The 26,457-nt window shown below is 31.2% G+C and overlaps 1 protein-coding gene across 1 annotated transcript; it reads right to left on the bottom strand.

The window, feature by feature from the left end:
* Positions 1 to 5,593: 5,593 nt before the first annotated feature.
* Positions 5,594 to 10,085, bottom strand: LOC101497220 (arginase 1, mitochondrial). The gene is made up of 7 exons (XM_073369402.1): positions 9,897 to 10,085; positions 8,890 to 9,036; positions 8,581 to 8,736; positions 8,019 to 8,152; positions 7,728 to 7,937; positions 7,060 to 7,170; positions 5,594 to 6,104 (listed from the first exon to the last, which is right to left on the bottom strand). The coding sequence occupies exons 2-7, from the start codon at positions 9,032 to 9,034 to the stop codon at positions 5,844 to 5,846; spliced, it is 1,017 nt and encodes a 338-aa protein (XP_073225503.1). The 5' UTR covers positions 9,035 to 9,036; positions 9,897 to 10,085; the 3' UTR covers positions 5,594 to 5,843.
* Positions 10,086 to 26,457: the final 16,372 nt, after the last annotated feature.

Genomic DNA, 26,457 nt, shown 5'->3' with positions numbered 1-26,457 from the left:
CATTGTTTCCTCAAAACCAACATCAAGAAGAAATCTTAACACCATTTAGGAGAATTTCGAAAATAACTTTCGACTACATCAACACATAATAACTACCTATGATCTGACAACTCAAACAAATTACCCCAACGCATGATCAGATAACGACTCCCAACCTACAGGTTGACCTACAATCTATAACCAAAACTCCACAACCCCAAAGAAATCCAAATCAAAGCTCTGATACCACAATTGTAACAACCCATTTTTTTTTCAAAACGAAAATCAAATTTCAGAAATAAAGGAAGAAATACTTTTGGATAAAATATTTAAGTCGTAACATAACGACAAAAGTCAACACAAATATTTACAATGAGCGAAAATAGTTTTTGAAACAAAAATCCAAAGTATTAAACAGTAAAATACATCAGGGATATGAGACCTATCAGACATAGCTCATACACCTGGGGTATTCTCGGGAGACACCTGTACAAAAACACTGCCCCAAGAATTTTAACTCCCCCACATCACACTCAAAAAGTGGTACATTGACCCATCAAAATAAAAGTCAAGCTGACAATATGAGGTATAGGTACAATCTTCCAAATTGAAATAAATACATCCACAAAAGAAAAAGATCTAGCCCCTATACAACCATCTAATCTGATCATGCTACAAAAAAATATACAACTTGGGTGATCTCCACGCTCCCTGCAAAATCCTTCTGACACAGCTTCGGTCAGGTATGTCTTACTACCTTCCCATCTACAGGGTACTAACTGGTAGGATGATCCTTGTTCTCATTTGAGGGCAAAGCCCAAATTTCCACAATAATTGTAAAGGTCACCAACCGAAATTAACAAATATCACATAGCATTTTAAATTTCAAATGCAGAAAATAACCTTTCAACTTAGCATACTCTTTGAAAGGGTTTTCATATGCCAAACATGCATAATCAAAGTTAAAAAATGAAGTTTTTAACAAAACTGCACTGTCGTATTCGAATAAAGAGCTAATTCATAAGTCAGTAGCAAAAATCATCATGCCGTATTCGAATACAATCCTATCGTATTTGATTACACGTATTCGAATGCAGTCCTATCGTATTCGAATACAAGTGTGAAATCCTAAGTCAATAGCAAACTATGTGTTGTCGTATTCGAATACGGTCGTGTCATATTCGAATACAACTGTGAAAAATACAGATTTTCAGTTTTGAAAATGTTTCGAAACCAATCAACACTTAGACACAAATTCAATCAATCACATTTAACAATTATGGCATAATCACAAACAACAACTAGTATGTATATACAATCATCACAGTATATCAAACATGACTCGCGTGCCAAGCACCCTAATGCAGTGCGTATATGCCAAAATACATGATTCCGGAATTTCAACCAAAACCCTCCTCGAAGGGGCGTAAATCATAATTGCACCGCCTATCACAGGCCTTGTACTAATTACCAAGGTGCCACCCATCACAGGCCCGCACAATTTACTAAAGTGTCGCCTATCAGAGGCCTTACATTGTTTTCTAGAGTACAATCGTTCATAGATCAACACATCTAGAGTGCAATCTCTCACAGATCAGCACGACGCGATAATCTCCGTAAGGATAAGATGAACCAACAAATCACATGGAATCATCCCGTAGCCCATCCGGTCACCACTATCACCATGGCCCATTCGGTCACCATGTACTATGAAATGCATGAGCATACTCTGACTCTTTTCACCACAACCATTAAGTAAATTCAGCTATTAAAAGATCCTCCATTTTTAATACTCATTTAACACTAATGATTTTTAAAATACAACACAGAGCATACTCAAACATATTTATTCACACCAATTTCAATTTCCACAATCACACATAAATCACATCTCCAAATTCAATCCATACATAAATTGAGTTAACTCCATTTTCCACCACCACACATCAAATTTAATCCACAATTTATATTAAATTCGATCAATTCAAATTCCACAAAATCCACACCAAGTTCAATCATCAATCACCCATAAATTTCCACATTTTCAATCATAAATCACGCCAAATTAATTTTCACAACACCACACCTCAAACACATCAAATTTTATTCTCTCAAAACACACATAAATGAATTAAATTCCTTTTCCACAAAATCACACATCAATTTGACCAAATTCCAACTCCACAAATACACATATAGCATCCTATATGCAAGCTAAAAATTTGGAAGGAGCCCTTACCTCTGTTGTAGCTTTAACAAGCGATTACGTCACCGCGATTAATTACGGTAAAAACTTTGCTCGCGTCGTCGCTTCTAAAGTTGGTTCACTAGCACCGTAGCATGGAGATGAGCAACTTTTTCTTCTGTCACTTCTCGAAACGAAGCTTAGATCTAGAAGGAAAACGAAGGTTTGGGTTTGACGGTTTTGGTTTTCTTACCAACACTTTTTCGCAAACAAAAGGAAGAAGAAAGAGACGAAGGCGAGGCTGAAGGGAAAAACGTTTCTTTTCTTGAAGCAAAAGAAAGAAAAAGGAGGAAGGAAGAAGTGATTGTGAGGCAGGGAGGGAAATGTTTATGTTTCCTTGATTTCCTTGGCCTTGCTTTCATATATATTATAATTAAACCAATCCAAAAAATATCTAAATACTCTTACACATATCTCTAACTATTTTGATAAAAATATCTACTATCGCCGCAACTCATTTGACAGATGAATTTTTCGGCAACAAGTGACATTTAAAAAAAAAAAAACTGCCTGGTATAAATTCTTCGACAAATAATTTAATCGAATTTCCAAAAATATATATTTGGCATTTAACTCACAAAATACAAAAAAATGGGCTAAAAGCTTAAGAAATTCAACATAAAATACCTTAAAATTGTATAATTTAGGATTTAAAATTAAGGGTCTTACAAAAAGAAACCAAGATTTTACTTCAGCTTGACAACGTAAGTCTAGTGACATGCGCTCTTGTTGCCGCAAGCTTATCTTCGTAGGATTGAATATGTAACATCCTCTCAATAAGAGTAATAATCTTTGAAATATACTTTTTTTTTGTCAAATCAGACACAAACTAGAACTGATGTAAATCAGCCCGATAATGGCATAACTCTCTCATTCTCAAAGAGGCACCTGAAAAGGTACAACATCCCTTATGAACCACAACGGCATGATGTTAGTATGTTGAAGAACGATTCTAGGAACAAAAGTTTGAAGAGGCTATAGAAAAATACTCAAAGTTTGAACAGGTAGAGAAAAGAATACTTGTACAACTATTTATAGAAATAGTGGATTAAACCCTCGATTGTACTAAGGCAAAATTTCTCTGTAAGAGGAGGACTGGAGGTAGCAATAGTTTGTTGTGAACTAGTATAAACATATATGTGTCTCTTTAGTCTCTTTTTAATTATCAAATTTTAGTTCTTTTTGATTCAACATTACTCTCTCTAAACCTCTTTTAATAGTAAGTTGAATGTTTTGATAAAAAAAAAATTGTGTAAGAAAAGCAAATAGTTTTTAAAATGGTAAACACTATTCAAACCCCATATTTCTTGTGTTTTTCAGCACCTTCAATTTTTTCAATATCTCAACTTCTCTTCGTATTTTTTCCAATGTCATTCAAATTTTAATTGGAAAGTAGATATATTTTTTTTTTCTCATAAAAATTGTATGTTTTCACCATCCTCTTTTTGCTCATGTTAGTTAAAAACTAATCCAGCTAGAAAATAGGTAATTGCTACATGTCAATGATTTTGATGTTTGTGTTGATCTTGACTTCACCATTATCGTAAACCTATCCAAATGAGTTAATCGCAATTGTTCCACCAAACTAGTTCCCACAAGTTAATGAAAGCTACAATGGTTTCATGAGACTTTAAGGTTAACTGGTACATGTCAATGATTTTGATGTTTGTGCTGATCTTGACTTCACCATTATCGTATGCTATCCAAATGAGTTAATCGCAATTGTTCCACCAAACTGGTTCCCACAAGTGAATGAAAGCTACAATGGTTTCATGAGACTTTAAGGTTAATACACATTTACTTTCCTTTTTTGGGTCAAACAATATGGCTGACAACATAAAAATATATTTATGCATTTAAATTGATAGAAATTATATTTATTAAGAAAAATACAATTCAAAATCATTAAAACTAAAGTATCCAAAAAAACAAATATTTTTAAAGTCGTAATATTTTAGACACAAAAGTCATTGATTGAATGCACTTGATTGAAACTGATTTATCAATCTAAATGAAATGAACACCGCAAAAAAAAAAAAAAAAAATTAAATAACGTTACATTAAGATAACAAACAACACAACATCAGACTCAAACGAATAAAAAACAATGGAGGAAGAAGACGAACAAGGATGGGAGTAGGGAGGCTAAATTATTTATGGAGAGATTAAAATATACTTATCTCATATAGATTAGTCAAACAAAGTTAAAGAATTGACGGTTCAATATTTGATTCATACCATTTTTTAAAACAAACGAAACATTTAGACAGTAACGGGCAATAAACATATTAAAAATTCGAGCATCTAACAACACATCCAACATTTTGAATTATTGAGGGATTAATTTCATCACCATACAATGAATTTCTTAGAACCACTAGCCCCATAAAACACCCTAATTCAAAAGTAGTTAAAGCCTAATCACATATACTATCTTTCGAATACACAGCAGACACCAAATAACAAAATATCATAATACACAAAAGTCAAACCTACTCCTAAAAAACTAGAATATTCGAATGCAAAAAGTCACCGATTAATGGATTGAAATTTAAAGGTAATGCAGAAAATGTATTTTTTTTAAACTTTTGAAATTGCATTCCAAAAACAAAGAGTTATTCGGAGATAATTTCGAGCATACGTAGAAGCATATCTAAACACATGCACATAAGCTGAATCGAGTAATCTTCCGCAAGAAACAAGGGTGCAACATATAGGAAGAACAACACATAACCTATAAATATAGAGTTTGTCGCAGGAACTTACATTGAGGGACAAAGATATGTAACCTATCAATAGTGTAATAGAACTATGTTAACAACAAAAACACTATTTTTTTTACTGAACAAAAACATAATATTAAGATAAGTTTTTTAAATATTATATATATCTAAAATATTAAAAAAAAATTAAAATTTTTGTAGACATATATATACTTAAGAGTTATTTTGTCAAAATTTGTTTCAATTTCAATTTTTAAAAAATTTTATATCTCATGATATTAACTTTTTGATGCAAATAGATTTTCTTTCCACTCACTAAAATATATGTATTATTGATATTTTCATGGAATCATATTTATATTCAATTTATTTTAAAAAAATCGGTTTTATTTCCTGTGTTTACAGAACAAAAACTGAGCGACAGTAAATTTACCATGTAAATATTTGTAAGTGTTCAGCCCTATATTTGTAAGAAAAAAATAAAACTTTTAGAACCAACAATATAGTTGCCTTTTATAGAACAAGAAAAATAATTGTCTATTATTTAATAAAAAAAAGACCAACATACTTCGTTCCTATTAAAAAAAATGATTTTTACATTAACGGTATATATTAATTAAACACTTATTAAAATATGTGTAGTAAATATAAAATATATAAAATTAAATTTTATAATAGCTAATTTGCGGCTTCATATGTACTATTTACTCCATAAACAAAATGATCATTTTCAGAATTTGAACCACCCATATAAACCGCATTTGATATTGTCTAAACTCTATTATTACTGCATCAACCTAGTAAAATTTGAATGCAACTCTGGAAATTAATCCTTCCAAGTGTATTTAAGAAATGAAGAATTTGTGGATAGCAGATATCAGGAGGCACGAGATTTATCATTTTGCAATCTTTGCAGCCAGTTCTCTGACCAACTTAGCAGCCACCATGGCAGTCATTCCATCAACTGTATCGCGCTGTGGGTTGAATTCAACGACATCAGCAGCAACAACATCGCCTTGAAGATTGTGTAGGATGTTAAGAACATCACGGAACGAAAGACCTCCTGGTTCTATGTGAGACACTCCTGGAGCAAACGCGGGATCAAGACAATCCACATCTATTGAGATGTATACCCCTTTAACACCTTCCCCTAGTTTCTGCACAAAGAAATCACTAGTGTAAAAAAAACAATGAAGGTTTAAATCTCAAAACAAAGAATAATACTAAATTCAGGAATGATACACGCATGAACACCAACGCAACATTTGGTTAATCATGTGTAAAAATGTGATTAATTCAGTTGAGTTGATGGTTAATTCAAATTATGGCAACAAAAAAAAAATTGTTAGTTCAACTACATGATGAACCACAATTTTCAACTTGATCTAAATTAACCATATACCCAACTGAATTAGCTATATTTTTGCACATGATTAACCAAGTGTTGCATATGTACAAAAAGGTAGGTGTCCATGAAACAAGTTTGTAGTAAAATCCATCTTGTGTACAACATTTTACTTCAAAAGAACTCCCTTCACTTCCCCTCAGAAAAATTAATTTAGACCTTGAAACATGGAAGCATGGATATGATACAGAAAGTCTGAGAAGTCAATTCTTTAACAATAGTATATTTTAGTATCATCATTATCAAAATACAAATGCACAAGTTGGTATCTATACATGTTTGAAATTTAGGAGTCTCTGACAAGAAAGAACTACTTGAAGGGTACTTAAGAATCTATTTTTGATGCAGAAAATGATAATCATAAATTTCACTATGTAAAAAACAAATTGATTCTGGTCCAAAAGTTACATGGTAAAGGCAATAAGAGAACAGCATTTTATAGGTGGCCAACATGGATACAATATCAACAAGTAAAGGGAAATTATTATTAATTAAAGTGACACTAATAGTTATTCTACAACTGTCCTAGAAGGAATTTGAATTTCGTCACTTCAGGTCACATGATCAAGCTTTTACCACGGAGCTGACACCTCATGGATATTGTGTGTAAATGAATTGAGTACTATAAAAAGGAGAAAGACACACAGATACCTACGGGTGAACATATCCGCAAGCACACACACACGCGCAGGAAGAGAGAGAAATACCAGGTTCTCTAGGAAGTGGCGATCTCTGGAAAATGTTCGCATTTCATATTGCTCTACCCCGAATTTTTTGGCTTGTGCACGCCCTTCAGTTGTAATTGATCGTATACCAACCTGAAATAAGTTAACAAATTAAAGCATGAGGAATAAGTAACATATCTTACAAACATGGTTGAAGACTAACATATTTCCTATAATCACCGAGGAAGAGGAATCAGATATTGTAACCAGAGGAAGAACTTGCAGCAATTTAGATAACAACATATTTAAAAAAAAACTCATCTGATCAAGATAAAAGTCAAAGAAAAAACTAAAGAAACATTATATCTACACTAAATGAAACCAATGTTGTCTTATAGCGACTACACCGAAATTGCTACTGCTCTGCAATACACTATTTAGTACAAAGTGTTGTTTAATAGCGGCTACAGCGGCACTGTAGCGTAGCTGAATTTGAACAAACTGCTATTTTTGCAATTAACAACACTGAATGAAACACAGTTTAATTCTACACTAAGTTATCAACTAGAACTCTGCACTGCCAGACATAGGTTAATAACAATATAATGTGCTTACTGAGAACAATCGGTTTTAAGTTTCAGAAAAGCCATATAAAATTAATCGATTTAGGATATAAATGAAACATATATAGATCAAGAATAAAAGATTGCCTGCAAGAGTCGTCGAACATAATCACCCTCCATGACTCGAGCAAAGGAAGAAGCATGTGAATAAATGTTCCCTTCAAAGGCATCATAGTTGTCAGGATGTGCATCAAGATGAAGAACATCAACTGGTCCTCCAAGCTTCTCGGAGACAGCTCTTATAACCGGAAATGATATTGAGTGATCACCACCTAAAACTAAGGGTCGTAATGGATGCTACAAGGATGTAGACAACTCAAGGATCAAACAAGTTTAAACACAAGTTATCATCGAAAGCTGAAAAGTAGGAAAATATACCTCCTCCATCACTAACTTGACAGATTCACCAATGACATTCATCAATCTATGATCATCTACGCCACAGTCTCTTATTTCTTGAATAGGGACATCACCAACATCAGTCAGCACTCGTGCGTCCTGTAAATCCTTACCTGCAAAATCAAAATAATAATGTTACTATAATGTTATGATTAGAATATATAATTACTGGACTGAAAGCATGAAGCGTGGCACTGCAAACAGAGATTGCAAGTGATCCATATCCCGTTAAATAAGTTGCTTGAAGACCAATTTAGCTTCATAGACAACTAATAATTGAATACAGGTGAACATTCATTGTCCAGCTTACGGAATCCGTGTTATCCTCAGAAAATACAACCACAAGAGCACAGAAAACATGTTTATGGTAACAAAAACCCGATCCACATTTGTATTCCTGATTCTTTCTACTTCTTAGATTTGATGCAAAGAATAAAATACAAATTGCAGATGTGTTTACAAAAGCAAAATTTAGACTAGAGTACAAAAATCATCATTTGTAATACTTCTACTATCCTTAGTAATAAAATCATATGAATACCTTCTTCAGTTGTTGAGTTTGTGCTGCCACACCAAATGGCCTCCCTAATGCGAGGAGGTGCAAATGCAGGCCCTTGAAGGAAGGATGAATTGTGTCCCAACGGAACTCCAAGAAGAGATGAAGTTGCTACAGCACCTCCCAAAGCACGCACAAGTTCTCCCTACAGAAAAGAAGTTTCTACATTCATATTGCTTTCACACAAAGCTTATAATCAAAATCATCGAAATTAATTATATAAATTAAGGGTCATACGACACAATACCAAAGAAACACAAATTCAGTCAAGCAAAACGATAGCAAATAATGAACTTGCCTTAAGCTTTGCTCTTTCTCTTATAAGGGTAAGTGAAGCATCGATTACACGACCTTGGCCTTTCTCTAGCAAAGCAGAAGATACATTTGCTGCATTTAGTCTCTGCACGTAGTGGATGCCTCTCCGCGCTATCGTCGACATTTCTGTAACAAAATAATAAAACAATTAATATGCAGAGGCCAAAGAAATTCTGTCAACTCTACTCATATCACAGACCAATAAATTTCACATTTGAAGTGAACAGAAATTTACAATTATTTTACACTTTTAAGTTTATCAGTGTTATCAATTGCAGATTACGGGTCATGACAAAATGCCAAAAGTTGGCCATTTTAAGCCAGCATAAAACAGGGCCATAGCAGCTGTAAAAGAGACCGCCACTACAATCCACCACAACACTGTCGTAGCTGCTATTTCACAACACTAGAGTTTATCGCTGTAATTGACACTATAACTGCACATGACATACATCTATAGCACTGAAATTAAGTAAATTAATCCCTCATCCAAAAAAGAGTGAAAGAAAAACACAACAAACTCAAAAAATGGGGCTTTTCAATCTAAAAGTTAAAAAGCACTAAACCCAAATTCAAATCAATTCATCTACCATCTAACACCACAGTGAGACAGATTCATTATTTTGATCAGAAAACAGCAACATATCAATCAGAAACATTGATTTCATTTTACAAGCAATCAGAACATAGATTGATCTAATCTAATGATCTTACAACTTCATCTACCTATAGCAATGAAAATGCCGCAACTTAAACAACTATATATATAAAATAAAAAATAAAATAAAAACTCAACAAAAATAGAGAATTTTCAATTTAATTATTTCATTTTCGGCTTTAAAGAAAAACACAAAAAATCATGAAACACCCATGATAGAGGATTGTTTAAAGTATCAAACTTTATCACTTAAGGTGACGGATTTGTGTATAATATTGTTAGCATGCAAACAAGAAGAAATAATTGAGGTTTGGAAAGAAATGGGTACCTGTGAAAGTTGGAAGAGAACAGAGGAAACCTGTTACTATGAAAAGAGAGAGAGAGAGAGAGAGAGAGAGAGAGAGAGAGTGAGGAGAGAGAGAGAAGTGGCGCTAATTATAAAGGGTTCATTTCGCTAATGCCTTCTTTACACGTCCAACGTATCCTTCCTTTGTATCATTTGGTTTTATCTACGAATGTGACATTCTGACATTGCAAAAAAAGCATTATGTCAGGATAAGAATTTTTATGGGAAAAAAGATAATTCAATATAATATTATTTAATTTTTTTTTCTAATGAATTTAATAGAGATATTCGAGCAGTTCAAAAATACCGATAAAATATTGGATTTTTAATAGATGATGATTGTGTGATATAAGTTTGAATGAAAATATATTTCTCTTTTTTTTCTTTCAATTTTACTTTTTAATTAATAGTTTTTTTAAAATATGTTTTTTTTTTAAAGTTTGATAACTCATAAATGATTCACATAAATGTGAGATCTTAAGTTTAAATTTTAATACTTTTGAAAAATCTTTTAATTAATTTGAGTTACTTTATTTAATTTTTATGATGATAATGAATATATTTTGGTTAACAAAATAGTTTTTTTATTTTACAATTTTTCCAAAGTTGGTATGAAATAATATATTATAGAAGGAAGAAAGTAGTTTTTAGATAAATTTTAATTAAATTTTTTCTCTTTCGTGATTTTTGTAATTTTCTTAGTCTTTTTTTTTTCTTCACATCTTGTGTTTGAAAAAAAAGATTCTGTTATTCATATATTTTTTATTTTTCCAAAAAATAAATTACTGAATTTGGATATTAAATTTGAAAATTGATCCAAAGACGATTAAATTTAAATAACTGTTCTTATTAGTTGGGAATAGGATAAAAAACTAAAAAATAACATCAATATGTTATTTTTTAAAAAGAAGATCTCTGATTTTCTTAACTAACATACTTTATAAATTTGTAACAAAAAGAGTTGTTTTATAATTTTTTTTTATTAATGTACTCCATCTAAGATAAAATATAACAAAATATAATAGCTAAAAACATATGCGTTTTATCTAAATTTTTAATTCAATATAACTTTTTCAATTATTATTTTTGTTTATATTTTAATTTTAAAGAAATATATGTCTATATATTTATTTATAAAATAAAATTATTAAATTAAAAAACCAAATAAATATATAAATACATTAAAAAACCAAATATATATATATATATATATATATATATATATATTATTTTTAAAACATTAACAATAGAAAGATTTAAATTTTTGTTTTTATGAAACCTTTGATATAAATAACTGTTTGAAAACTTTTCATTTCAATAAATTTTCTATATAAAATAGAGAGTATTATTTCAGAACTATTAAGATAATTATAATTTTTTATAAGATAGATGTCGATTACAATTAATTTTTTCTTTTTCATTTAAGGTAGTTCTTGAAATTGTAAATTTTGTGATTTAGCCAATTTTACATTTGTTAGGATGCATTTATAGATTTATAAAATTTATAAATTAATTTCACCGTCGCTTATAATTTAACGGACTATCTCGTTTTTTATTTTTATTTTTTGGTATAAAGATACCTTTAGTTTAAGTAGTGGATATCGTGACATGAAAGCAGCAACCTCGTGAAAAGTAATGATGGTGACAACAATACTTCAAAGTTATTTGCAGCACGGAACAACATCCGAAAGATTCACTTAACAAACCTCAAATAATTGGTAGATACGAGAAATTCAAGCCACACTTGCAAGCACACTTTCATAGATTTAGCTTATACTATTTGGATTATATACTACTCCCTCTATTTCACAGTCGTGACTCAATTTATCATTGCATACTGAGTAAGAAACATATATAAATGAAAAAAAAAAATATTTTTGTTAAAATATAGTTATTAAAGATTGATGCATTTATTATTATTAATTGAAAGTAATAAATTGTAAGTGGTTATTATTAATTGAAAGTAATAAATTGTAAGTGGTGTATATAGTATTAATTAAAAAATATAATTAGAAAAAAGTAATTAATATTTTATTGTAAATTGAAAAATATTATTTATTTTAGGATAAATTATTTTACAAATGAATTATTTATTCTTAGATAAAGGGAGTAAAAATTAGGCCTATTCATGTTGGGGAGTTCGGGGTGTGAGATATTTTGACATCACGTGAGTGTATCTAAATTAAGAAAACAAGTGTAAGACCCATAATTTTAAAGTACCATTTATGTATTTTTGGTGTATTTTGGATTTTGGCTCGGAGGCTTTTAAGCCAAAGTTAATAATATTTTGGAGTTTTATAATCAAAAAGATATTTTGATGCCAATTAAAATTTCTCGTCGATAAATAAATTGAATTTAACTGCGATGAATCCTTTACGGAGAATTTAATGCGTTTCGGGTGAAACGGTAATTTAACAAATATCTAGATTTTGAGATATTTGTTAAGTTATATTTATTATATTTATATATGTTTGTTTGGAGGGAAAAAGAAAGGAAAACTAGAAGGAAGGAAAAGGAAAAGAAAATAGTATATAAAGGAAGGAAGGAAAAAGGAAGAAAGGAAAAACAAAGGAAATAAAAAGAAAGGAAGGAAAATTTCAAAACTTCATCTTCTTCCTCTAACCGTGACCCATTTTTCTCCTTTCTCCCATTTTCGTTTTCGTCGCTTTCTTTTCTTCAAAACTAGTAACCCAAGGTTGGGTGAGAGTTAGATCAAGGTTTTCGCAACTTCACTCTTCCTCTTTGATTCGAAAACGAAGAAAAACGGTTTTTGAGATCCAAACACAAACCCCTCCGTTTCTTCAAGATCCAAGCTTCATTTCGCGAAGAGTCAGAAGGGAAGGTTGCTCACCACCACGCTACGGTGCTAGTGAACTAATTGGGAAGCGGCGTTGCGAGCGGAGATTTTACCAGAATTACTCGCGGTAACGGAAACGCGCGTTAAAGCTAACGTTGAGGTAAGGGCTCCTTCCAAACTTCTAGTTGCATTAGGGACTTATCTGTGGTGGTGTGAGAAGGAATTTGTTAGGGTTTAATGTATCGATTTGGGGAAAAACGAAACTAGTGCGTTATGGGTAAAACCTTAGAGTTAGGTTTTGTTTACATTGATGAAATTTGATATGTGTATGGTTGGATTTGTGAATAAATGAATTGATATGTTTTGATGTGAGAATTTGTTTGAGTTTGTGTTGTGTGGAATTTGAAAACCATTAAGTTAAATGAGTATTAAGAATGGGGAATCTCTTAATGTCTCGTTTACTTAATGTGCGTTTGTTCGTGAAAAATCGTTTAAGTTAACTGGGCGTTAAGAATGGGGAATCTCTTAATGTCTCGGTTACTTAACATTTTGTTTTGAAAACCGTTTAAGTAAACTGGGCGTTAAGAATGGGGAATCTCTTAATGTCTCGGTTACTTAACATTTTGTTTTGAAAACCGTTTAAGTTAACTGGACGTTAAGGAGGGGGAACCTCTTAATGCCTCGGTTACTTAATATTTTGTTTTAAAGAAAAATCGTTTAAGTTAACTGGGCGTTAAGAATGGGGAATCTCTTAATGTCTCGGTTACTTAATATTTTGTTTTGAAAACCGTTTAAGTTAACTGGACGTTAAGGAGGGGGAATCTCTTAATGTCTCGGTTACTTAATATTTTGTTTTAAAGAAAAATCGTTTAAGTTAACTGGGCGTTAAGAATGGGGAATCTCTTAATGTCTCGGTTACTTAATATTTTGTTTTAAAGAAAAATCGTTTAAGTTAACTGGGCGTTAAGAATGGGGAATCTCTTAATGTCTCGGTTACTTAATATTTTGTTTTGAAAACCGTTTAAGTAAACTGGGCGTTAAGAATGGGGAATCTCTTAATGTCTCGGTTACTTAATATTTTGTTTTGAAAACCGTTTAAGTTAACTGGACGTTAAGGAGGGGGAACCTCTTAATGCCTCGGTTACTTAATATTTTGTTTTAAAGAAAAATCGTTTAAGTTAACTGGGCGTTAAGAACGGGGAATCTCTTAATGTCTCGGTTACTTAATATTTTGTTTTAAAGAAAAATCGTTTAAGTTAACTGGGCGTTAAGAACGGGGAATCTCTTAATGTCTCGGTTACTTAATATTTTGTTTTGAAAACCGTTTAAGTAAACTGGGCGTTAAGAATGGGGAATCTCTTAATGTCTCGGTTACTTAATATTTTGTTTTGAAAACCGTTTAAGTAAACTGGGCGTTAAGAATGGGGAATCTCTTAATGTCTCGGTTACTTAATATTTTGTTTTGAAAACCGTTTAAGTAAACTGGGCGTTAAGAATGGGGAATCTCTTAATGTCTCGGTTACTTAATATTTTGTTTTAAAGAAAAATCGTTTAAGTTAACTGGGCGTTAAGAACGGGGAATCTCTTAATGTCTCGGTTACTTAATATTTTGTTTTAAAGAAAAATCGTTTAAGTTAACTGGGCGTTAAGAACGGGGAATCTCTTAATGTCTCGGTTACTTAATATTTTGTTTTAAAGAAAAATCGTTTAAGTTAACTGGGCGTTAAGAATGGGGAATCTCTTAATGTCTCGGTTACTTAATATTTTGTTTTGAAAACCGTTTAAGTAAACTGGGCGTTAAGAATGGGGAATCTCTTAATGTCTCGGTTACTTAATATTTTGTTTTGAAAACCGTTTAAGTAAACTGGGCGTTTGGAAATCGATTGGCTCAGCAAAAGTCCTTATTTTGAGTTAGATAATCGATTGCTCAATTGATTTATCAATGCTTTGGTCAGTTATGTATTACTTGATGGTTTGAGAACTTCATTTTGAGTTCATTGTTAATTGACAAGCATTATATGAACTTTTAGCATATGGAAAATCCTTTTAAGGTGCATGCTTAGTTGAAAGGTTATTTTGTGCATTTAAAACTTAAATGTTATGTGTTATCTGTTAATTTCGGTTGGTGACCCTTTACAATTATTGTGGAAATCTAGGCTTTGCCCTCAGATGAGAGTCAGGACGATCCTACCGGTTCGTACCCTACGAACGGGAATGGAGATGGGAACGCGTGATTGCAGTTACATTAGGAGGATCTCACGGGGCGCGTGGAGATACTCAGGGTGTATAGCTTTTTGGTAGGATGATCAGATTAGGATGATGTATAGGAACTAGGTGTCCTTCTTTTTGGATTGAAGTATTTGTAGTTTGGAAAATTGTATTTATACTAATATTGTCAGTTTGACTTCTTATTCGAATGGGTTCCATGTACCATTTGATGTTGTGTAAATGTTTTGGATTTATATTTGGAGAAACTTTTCCGCTGCTTGTAAATTATAATGACTTAATTATTTATCCAAAGGTTTTTCCTGATTTAATTATTTGTTCGTTTTTAATTACTTTTGAAAAAAAAAATATACCCTCGCTTTGAAAAACGGGGTGTTACAACAAGTTACTTATCTATTGATCAAAAGAAGTGTATCTGACATGTTCTCTAAGCTAGAGAATAAACAAGTAGAGGATAAACATTTAACCTCCAAGATAGAGGTTATACAATATCATAGAAAAGATGAATTCACGACAAAATAAAATCAAGATAAATCTATACCTGAAGATAGAGAATAAAAGGATAAACAAATCAAGAAGATTTAAGACAAAGGATGAACAAATGAAAGGATGAACTTCTGGTGTCATTCATCCTCTCACACAGGGAAAGTCCAAAAGTTCTATAGTACGAAAAAGTGTTGTACTTGACAAGAAAGTCAAGACACTACATCTCTTGGAAAAGGAAAAAGCCAAAAGTACAAATCATGTCCTAACTTATGGAAAAATCAAACCTCCTATACGAGGACGAACTGCAAACTTATCCTCCTAAACTCTTGCACTACAAGGACAACTAAATGACACTTTTGTAAATCAAATTAATGACCATGGACATTTGATCAGATCTCTAACGGTCACTCTATACTTTTCCTCATGGATGAAGCTTCATAACCTCTATAAAAGGAAGAGAACTCTTCATCATTAAATACACAACTACTCATACAAAAGATAAATACTCAAAGCTAAGAAGAGCAATCTCATCATCTCTTTGCACTTTCTATAGTCTTTAACTATATCTTTTAGAGCGTCCTCTTAAAAAGTTTTACAAAAGAGAAAGTATCAACCTTTCATCATAAATCACTAAATCTGTATATTCCAAGTTCTTATAAACTTGACAATAGTTGTGAATCAAATTGAAAAATAGTGTAAGTCTGGTGAGGCTGGAAAACAAACACAAATAAGAAAAGATCCATTTAGAGGACAAGTCATTTTGAACTATAGTGAAACTCACAAGTTTGTGAAGAACTGGACGTAACCTATTTTTGGTGAACTAGTATAAATTTACGCATGTCCTCTTTACATGCTTTAGCTTTTCTGTTTCATACATTCATCCTCGTATATATTTGAATTCATCCTCTCACAGAGGGTACAGTTTTAAAACAGTCTACTAGTGATATTTTAGTTACTTCATGTTTGTCTAATGATACAATTTATTTATGATTAATTGCGTGTTCTTCTTACTTATATTATACTATTAACATGATTTCAAAACTCACCTCCTTCATTGTTTGTGTTTGACTGACTTGACCTTGCGTTTGTGAAATCGCTATTATTACAGGTTAATGAGTCTTAAAGTTCAAGTTTATGAGAAACACCGCTCTGATAGATGATACTGCGAATAAAAGTTGTAAATTGTATTTTACTTTTACTTTTTTTATATTAGAAATGACTTTTTGTATGAAAAGTTTTATAAGTACTGGTAAGTTTTTGAAATTAAACTAAAAAAATTATAGTTAAGTCAAGTTCATTGAGATTGCACTGTTTTAATTGAGTGATAAAGTTGAATTGTTACATGTGTATTTAGAGGAACCCGATATCCTAAATTAATTATACAATTTTTTTTCTTCTTAGAAACATATTTTCTTTATCCGTTGCGAATGTACTTCAAAAAAAAATCTAGTATAAATTATTATATATGTTATTTTAGAGTTTAGGGTGTCACAATTTGTATCGGAAAAAAATGCATAAAGATTCATATCATTTCTTATAATTTGGATATTTGGTATGCAATTGAAAAATGATAGTTTGTTCCGACAAAAGTTCGAGATGGTGTTGTAGTTAATAAACCCGAATTCGATTAGACAAATTTAGATACAAAAAGTATTCAATACGATTGGAAAGCCTATTCTAAAGTCCGACTTAGGACAAGACAAGGTGAGTATTATTGGGTTTCTCATTGTAAAACCACACAAGAGATGCAATACACTTTAGAGGTTACACATGAGGGTATAAGTGAAGTTAAAAGAGTTAGAATCAATTCTCTTACTCAAGAATATGAATTTTTTTTTTTTGCATGAAGGAAGGCGAAGCGATTTCTAAATTGCAAAACTAGTTCACATTCATTGTGCATCACTTGATTGTACTTGGAAAAAATTGCAAAACTAGTTCACATTCATTGTGCATCACTTGATTGTACTTGGAAAAAAATTTTAAACTAAGATTTAAAAAATAAAGTGCTAAGATGACTTAGTAGGGAATGACAACCTAAGCTGATATCTATTGTTAATTTGCATAACTTAGCAACAATGACCACTACTACACTATTTAAAATTGACTCAACATGAATAAAAGTTGAACCATTTGAATGCACATGAAGAAAAAGAGTCTAAGAAGGAAAAATAGAGTTTTGCCTTGATAGGCCCATCCTCTAAGGTTAAGAAGGTTGATGATTCCGATAGGAGTGAATTGGATGGACACGATTCAAGTGAAGATGAGTCTTTTTGTTGAAAAATATAACAAATTTCTCAAGTGAAAAGGCTTGACCAAAAATAACAAGTTTAATAATGTTGGGAAAAATAACATAAGTTAAAAAAATTAAGACACAATCACAACACAAGAATATAACGTGGAAACTCCAAAACCGGAGAAAAAACCACGACCGCTGCCTAAACCGGCAACCAGAGAATTAATACTATGTAAAAATTGTTACAACACATAGACTTCTCTCACTCACACCCCAGACACCCCAGTACAACCACACTCTTACAAAGCAAATATTTAAACTAAGTCAGATACAAGCTTAAAGTGCTATTGCTGACTGGTGCATTTGAAAACAAAGGACTAAAACCCAATATATAGCCTTGGCCTTCTCCTTATTCTCCCACACTAAAGGATGTGGGACTTGCAATCAACCCCAACAATCTCCACCTTGATTGTAAGAGTTACAGCTTCCGCTTCCATTGTCTTACCGACAATCATACTCCACCATCAAAAGTACACTTCACTTGGAACTAAACAATCCCAAGAATTTTCTCCACTTGGAACTAAACCATTCCAAGAATTTTCTCATGTCGAAACCTAGCTGAAATTTATGGTGCAACTCCCATGTTGGCTTCCAGGAAGTTCTTCAGCCATCGACACATCACCACACACCTTGCATCAATGCCAACCAATGCCCGTGTGCTGTTCTGAATCCGCTAGCAATAACTTGTCCTTTTCATGGTATAGCGGAAATACCATAAGGACAAACTTTATCTTCTAGATGAGATCACCATCATCTCCCCAAACAAGGGAGACCTTGCCAGCACTTGTCTCAGAGTCTTTTTCAGATACTGCTCCACCTGGACAATTTCTCTTCACATGCCCAGGCTTTCCTTTCAACGCCTTGTGTAATCCTGATTGTATAGGCACATCCTTGACTTGTACTTTTCACAAGCCAAAGTTGATTCTTCCATCAAACTTCTCTATGTCAAACTTCATAGCGCTTGAATAAGACATAGCAGCTGCACGCAGACTGTAAACTGTGCAGCAGGTAAGTTCCCAGTAAAGAGAGGTGGGTCACAACAGACACGCTTAAATACCAAGTCTTTCCTTAGCCAGAACCTCCCTAAACAGCACTTTCACAGTATCACCTTTCCCCTAACAATACCAAGGATAATTCTTTTCTGATGTGGAAGATCAGACAAAGCTGCAACCACAGAGCATACTAAGACAAATTATCCTACCGAACCTCCGAACCTTGGCTCTTGATACCAGTTGTTGGGAAAAATAGCATAAGTTAAAAAAATTAAGACACAATCACAACACAAGAATATAACGTGGAAACTCCAAAACCAGAGAAAAAACCACGACCGCTGCCTAAACCGGCAACCAGAGAATTAATACTATGTGAAAATTGTTACAACACATAGACTTCTCTCACTCACACCCCAGACACCCCAGTACAACCACACTCTTACAAAGCAAATATTTAAACTAAGTCAGATACAAGCTTAAAGTGCTATTGCTGACTGGTGCATTTGAAAACAAAGGACTAAAACCCAATATATAGCCTTGGCCTTCTCCTTATTCTCCCACACTAAAGGATGTGGGACTTGCAATCAACCCCAACAAATAAATCAAGCAAAAAAGACAACAACAATTCCACCACTTGTTATGAATGTGGCAAATTTGGACACATCAAATTGGATTGTTCGAAATATCTCAAAAAGATGGAGAAAAACGATGATAAGTGTAAAAAGGATAAGAGAGGTAAAAAAGTCTACATACCTTAAGGGGAAAATGATATATCCTCAAGTGAAAACTTTGACCCTTAAGACATTGCAAATTTGTGCCTTATGGATAAAATACATAAGCATGAGATTTGTGAAGTCCATCCAATTGATAGAAAAATCTTGGACAAAACTACACTACCTTTTGGTATAACAACAAGTACTTGTTTGAAGTATCTTATCATTTTGAAGAAGAAGGAACACAATTTATGTATTCATTGTCTCCAACCACAAAGGTGTTCCTCAACTAGGAGTCGAGCATCTATAGAGGGAAATCGCATTGAAGAGTTTTTCAATCGTTAATGTATTTACTATCTTAATTCTTATAAGACTTTTGATTTTGGTTTTCATGTACCTTTGATACATTTGCATATGTGAGGATATAAATATATGATTACATCTTGATCTATATTTATGTATTCTTTTAGGAGTGCATCTAGGATAGTCATGAAGATCTCTTAGCATAACTAGTATTCTATATATAAATTATTCTGCATACATTACATGTATCATAATATATTGGTACACTGACTTTGCTTTTTCTGACTTGTCACTTCATTCCCTACCTAGTCATGTTTTTCTATCAAAAGAAAGCACCATTGCATGCATAGTATGGCATTTGTCTGCTAAACATTTGCTTTTATACACAGTTTACTTTTGTATTTAATTGGTAATCACTTCTTTTTCATCTATTGTTATATGTTTACATGCATATGTTCTCCTTTTACTTGGTTTCGTCTGTTTGTTTTAGTTATCTTTTACAATAATAGAAAAGAAAAATTGTTCAACAAGTGTATAGTTGTTTGTAAGAACTAAATTGGTTGAGAAATAATATTTACTTTTGATGTTTTAATATAATGAAATAAGATTCTCTAATGTCTTTCGAAACGCATTAAACATATCGTCTTACAAAAAACCAATAAAAAAAGAAAATATCTTCTAGTACTCATCATCTATTAATATACAAGTAATCACTACGCGAAAAATGGTATTTTACAGCGCTTTTTTTAAGCCATTTACAGCGCTTTTCCAAAAAATTAAGCGTTGTAGTATCCAGCGCTGTAAAAAGATACAACAGCGCTCTTTAAAATAAAAAAAACGCTGTAAATCTCTTCTAAAAACGTGCTGCTTGTTGTATTAGTTTTACGGCGCTTTTTTAAAAAAGCGCTGTAATATGCATTCCTTTATTTCAATTAGATCTCTTTCTGGGATTATAACAACAATCTCCTTCATAAATCGTAATATATAGTATCCGCAGTCTATGTTGTTAGTTTGACGAGAGCACTATAAAATAAAACATATAAGTCAATAAATATTTGTGGATTGATTGTTAATGAAATTTTAAAGCTATACATTTCAAACCTTTATTGGAATCCATGTGATTTATTTGATTTTTGCTTCGACACTGTACACCCATTTGAGCTCGGAAAACTTGTAAAACACTATCAAATAAATGTGATTATTAGCATTAACAGACACATTATATATATATATATATAAGAAATAAATGAATAAATGAATACAATACCTGAAGAGTGCGAAGAAATACATAGAGTTCATAGGGTTACGGTTTCGTTTAAGAAGAAACAACGAGAATTAAAAAACGCTGTAAAAGACCTCCTTATTTTACTTTTAATTCAAAAATTTGATAGAGAAACCAAAACTGCCGACTTTTAAAATAGAAGGACCAATTTCGTGAATTGGTAAAAAATAAAGGGACCAAAATTGCAATTAAGTCTTTTAAATATGAATATCAATTATTTTTTTATGTAATTTTGAAATAAATGTGTGCTTAAAAAAGAGAGGGAAAAAAATAATTTTTTATTAATGTGTGCTTAAAAAAGAGTGTGATCTTTCTTCTACGTATCTTGGGTAAAAAAAAAAAGGATGTGTTGATTGCTTTTAGTGACAATGTACTTTATTGTTGATAAAATAAAAAAAAAATAAAAAATCATTTTTACGAAAAAATAAGTTTGCGTGATTTTAATAATTATTTTAAAATTCGAATTTTAGTACTATCAAGTTGTACAACTCATGTCTCAAAAATTCAAGGAATAAAAATATATCACATCTAATTTAATCTATTTAAGAATATTTTATATTATTTTTGATTTTAAATATGAGCTTTAAAACCCTCAAGTTTTACAACTTGTGTTATAACCGCTCAAACATTAAAAAGTTGTCACGTCTAAATAATCACTTTAAACTAATTTTCGTATATTTATTAATTTATTTGTGAAGATGAGTTTTAGAACTACCAATCTATCACAACTTGCGTCCAAACAACTCATAGGTTAACAAATGTCACATCTATTTAACCATTCAATATTTGATTATATTTTTATCTTTGTTTTCTTTTTAAGAATTAAATTTTGATGCTAAATATTAAATAAGTTTAAATGATTCTATAAAATAAAATCAATAATAAACACAAAAACAAAATAGCAGCAAAAGAAATATATGGACCTATAGCTCGATCAATTAAATAAACAAAATATATTTTAATTAAATAATAAAACCAAAAATACTATTTACAAGTGGGAGCTTCTTTCAAAACACCTTTTAATTAAATAAGTGATGAAAAAAAACTATTTTTAATATTAAAGAACACATCTCCGTCCATTTTAAGTAAATAATAGAAAAAAAACTCATTTTAATATTAAATAGCACAACCTAAAGCCAAAAGAAAATCGATGAAATTATTTATGTTAATTACTATTGAATTATGTTCACAATTATTTATATTAAATAAAATTATTTTTGTTAAATGGAATAAAACAGCAACATATAAACATATGTTGATTACTAGTTAACGTGAGAAATAGGAATAGCCGTAAGAATAACAACATCAATCACGTATATACGAAAATTAACAGAAAAAATAGGGATATCAGCCTGTTAACCTAAACAGTCACATCTTTACACAAAAACCAAAGAAAAACGATCTTAAGCAAAATATGTCTTTACAAAAAACCAGAAAGAAATTATTGCAATAAAAACACCACTCATACAGACAAAACAAAATTTTTATCTTTCAACTAATCAACACTAATTTCAAATTTTAGTTTCCAATAGAATGATTTTTACATCATTCAATAATATAAAGTTTGAAAAGAAAACATGAAGAGAATGAGAAAATACAGGTCTTTTCAGATACCGATCACGGTGAAGATAGAGGTGGCAGTGGTGTGTAGCTGAATAGGAATGTCGTAACGCATCTCTTATCTTCTCTTCTCTATTTTTTTTTTTCCAATACTTCCTCACTTTTTCTTTGTTGATTTCATATGCAAAAAAAAAAAACTCTATTTTCTATGTTATTTTTCTTTCGTGAAAAATAAAACTCTCCTCCTTTCCTTTCTCTTCTCTATTTTTTTACTCAGCCCTTTCTTCCTCTTCTGATTGATTTTTTTGTCTCAATTTATAGGTTAAAATGCTGAATCTGTGTGTCTATGAGATAAAATCAAGTTCTAGATTTTTTTTAATTATTTTTGCAGCACAATCCAGCAATCTCGTATAATTAAGGAAATAAGTGACTGGTCTTTTTGATTGAGTATTCAAATGGTAAAAATATAACTTTATTTGGAAAAAAAATTAAAATAAAGGATATAATTGCTTTTTGTGGAAGAAGAAGACGTACAAGAAGGACGAAAGCAAAATGAATATTTTCCTTTGTTTTTATTTCGTTTAATTTTTTGTGTAACATAATGGACACACCTATGTAAATATAGACTCAAAATTGCACCAGATTTATAAAATGACAATTTTTAGACTTAATACTAAGTGCAAAATGTTTACTTAAAGTCGAGGTACTACAGTTTCCCCTATTTAATAATATTTTACTTGAAAATATGAATAACGATGTTTTCATATTTTCATTGTAAAAGATAAATAAATATTAGGATCCAGATTTTGTCCATTAAATTTTGAATCTGAAAGATGTAAAAATGAGAAAACCAATACAACGTAATGAGCAAGTAAAATATTAAATGAGGTTGAGAAAAATTAAAAACTATAAGAATAATGCAAAGACGAGTATAATCTGAATACTGATAAATTGCTAATGCGAAAGCATGATCTTCTCCAGCTCAGTTACTGGTTCATAGATTGACAAAAAAAAAAATCGTCTTCAGATTGGACATTGATGCATAGGTTGAAAAAAAAATGATAGTCTTCAGATTGATCACCGATGCGTAGATCAACAAAAAAATTAATGATCGTCTTCAGATTTGTTACCAATGCATAGATCGACAAAAATGAAAAATGATCGTCTTCAGATTTGTTATCGATGCGTAGATCGACAAGAATGAAAGTATGAATATCTCCAAATTTGTTACTGGTGCGTAGATTGATAAAAATGTAAGAATGATCATATTCGAATTAGTTACCGATGCATCGACAAAAATAAATAAATGTATACCATAACCAACCTATAGGTCTAGTTTAAAAGGTAGAGAGAGAGAGAGAGAGAGAGAGAGAGAGCAATGTAACACAAAAGTATAAATATAACATATGCATGATTCACTCATTATGCATTGCACAAGGATGTTGAGCATATGTAAAATATGAATGAAGATGTATAGATGATGCATGAGTATATGAGAAAAATAAGAAGGTAAAATACATGAATCATGTGTTATGCAATATAGATAAATTCTTGTTCATTTTTTTAGGTCCCCCAATCCTTATATGACCTCATACGCCTACAAGATTCAATGAATGAAGATAAGAAGTGTTTTTGAATGATGACTCTAGTACATCTGTGTGCCTCCTTTTTTCGAGGTGAAGCAAAGTCCATTTAAAATGATTACCCTCCTTTTTTTTACGCACCCATATATGTTGAGAATTTATCAAGTTCCCATGTATATATTTCTCAAGTGTCAAAATATTTTTTATATTTCCACATATTTCAAATTCCAACATTTATTATCATAAAAAAAATATTTTAAAAATGCTAGAACAAAGAATCATGAAACTGAATTAGTTTAGAAAGAATGTAACGTACAACATCGAAAGACAACATTGAAAAAAGTACATTCATTACATTGGGAACAAAACAATTGGGGTTACAACATATGGATGAATGTGTTTAGCTTTTGTTTGAGTGATAACAAACGCTAGTCATTCTTATAATATATTGGTTAGCTTCTAAGAATAATAATTGCCCCAATAATATTTTATCTCTAATTTTTGAAGTTTTTCATCCATCGGGATGCTCTACATTTTGCATAGATTGCATTTTCAAGTTTTCAACCTAGCGAGCCAATTTTTTAATCACTTTTTTTTTACAAGCATAATATTTTTTAACTGCATCTGAATTTACTAGAATTGGAAACTCCTCTCCATCCATTTCTGTGAGTATTAGAGCTCACTCGGAGAAAGCCTTTTTCACAACATATGGTCCCTCGTAGTTCATGATCCATTTTCCACGATAACATTTTTTTTATGGGAAATGTTATCTTTAATAGTAAGTCTTCTTCTTGCAACTCTCGAGGACGAACCTTTTTCTCATAGGTTTTTTAAGTATTTTTTGATATAGTTGACCGTGACAAGTGCTATCATTATTTTTTCTTATATGAGACTCGATTGGTCAAATCGTGATTGAACCCACTTTGCCTCTTCTAATTTTGTTTCCATCAGGACTCTGATCCATGGAATTTCAACTTCAATGGGAAGCACTGCTTTCATTCGATACACCAATGAGAATAGAGTTGCCCCTATTGAGGTGCGAACATAAGTTCTATAGTCCAGTAATGCAAAGAGAAGCATTTCATGCCAATCCTTATATGTCTCTACCATCTTTTGTATGATTTTCTTGATATTCTTATTTGTTGCTCCTACAACCCCATTTATTTTCGGACGATTTTGCGAAGAATTATGGTGCTAAATTTTGAAACTATCACACAACTCCTTCATAATTTTGTTATTCAGATTTGTTGCGTTATCAGTGATAATCTTATTTGGTAAGCTATATCGACAAATCAATTCTCTTTTGATGAATCTAACCACCACACTCCTCGTCACATTGGCATAAGAAGCAGCTTCAACTCATTTTGTGAAATAATCAATTGCTACTAGGATAAACTGGTGCCCATTTAAAGCCTTAGGCTCGATGAGTCCAATAATATTCATCCCCCACATTGAAAATTTTCATTGTAATGTTAAGACATTTAAGGAGGTTGACGATACATGTACTTTATCAGCATAAATTTGACATTTATGACATTTCCTTACGTAACTAAAGCAATCGGATTCTATGGTCAACCAAAAAATCCTTTTTGTTTTAAAAGTAAAATTGTGATATGCAATTTATTTTCTTAAAATTGATCTTGATTTTCTTATGATATTGATATGAAAATCTATTTTGATTAGAGAAAATATTTATCAATTTCAAAAATTAATTTTCATTCGGTAAAAGTCTTTTAAAGACTAGATTGTGTTTTAATCAATAAAAGCCGTTATTGTCTACAAACTCAATTTTTATTTGGGTAACATTTTATGTTGTTATAGTTTGAGTGTTGGAGAAATTTGTTAGAAACCTTATTGATGTTAGTTATAATCATTTTATATAAACATTTTGAAAGTTGTTGTTACAGTTACTTCTTTTAGAAGTTTAAAGTTATGAATTTTTATGAGACATTTGTGTGGATGTTGTGTTATTTATAAAATAAAAATAATTTAATGATAGAGTTGTTAATTTATTTTGAAATAATTAAAATGAATTTTGTGTTTAAGTGTCGTTAAATTATTCTTAAGTTTTTGGAAGTGAACTAAGGAAGTCTTAGGGATCCTTGATGTTTCTTATATTAGAATTTTGGTCCAAAAGAAAAATTTGAAATATGACATCTTTCCTTATTTTATGAAATTTGCAATGAGGCATTTGTGCCAAATATAGACTCAAAATATCTTTTTATTGTTACTTGTTTGTGTGCTTGCTAATTTGAGAGAATTGATATCTTTTTAAAATATAAAGAAATGACGTGTCTTAAAACCTTAA

The sequence above is a fragment of the Cicer arietinum genome, chromosome 6 (genome assembly GCF_000331145.2).
Source record: "Cicer arietinum cultivar CDC Frontier isolate Library 1 chromosome 6, Cicar.CDCFrontier_v2.0, whole genome shotgun sequence".
In the NCBI taxonomy this organism is placed as follows: Eukaryota; Viridiplantae; Streptophyta; class Magnoliopsida; order Fabales; family Fabaceae; genus Cicer; species Cicer arietinum.
This window is presented reverse-complemented; position numbering and strand designations above follow the sequence as displayed.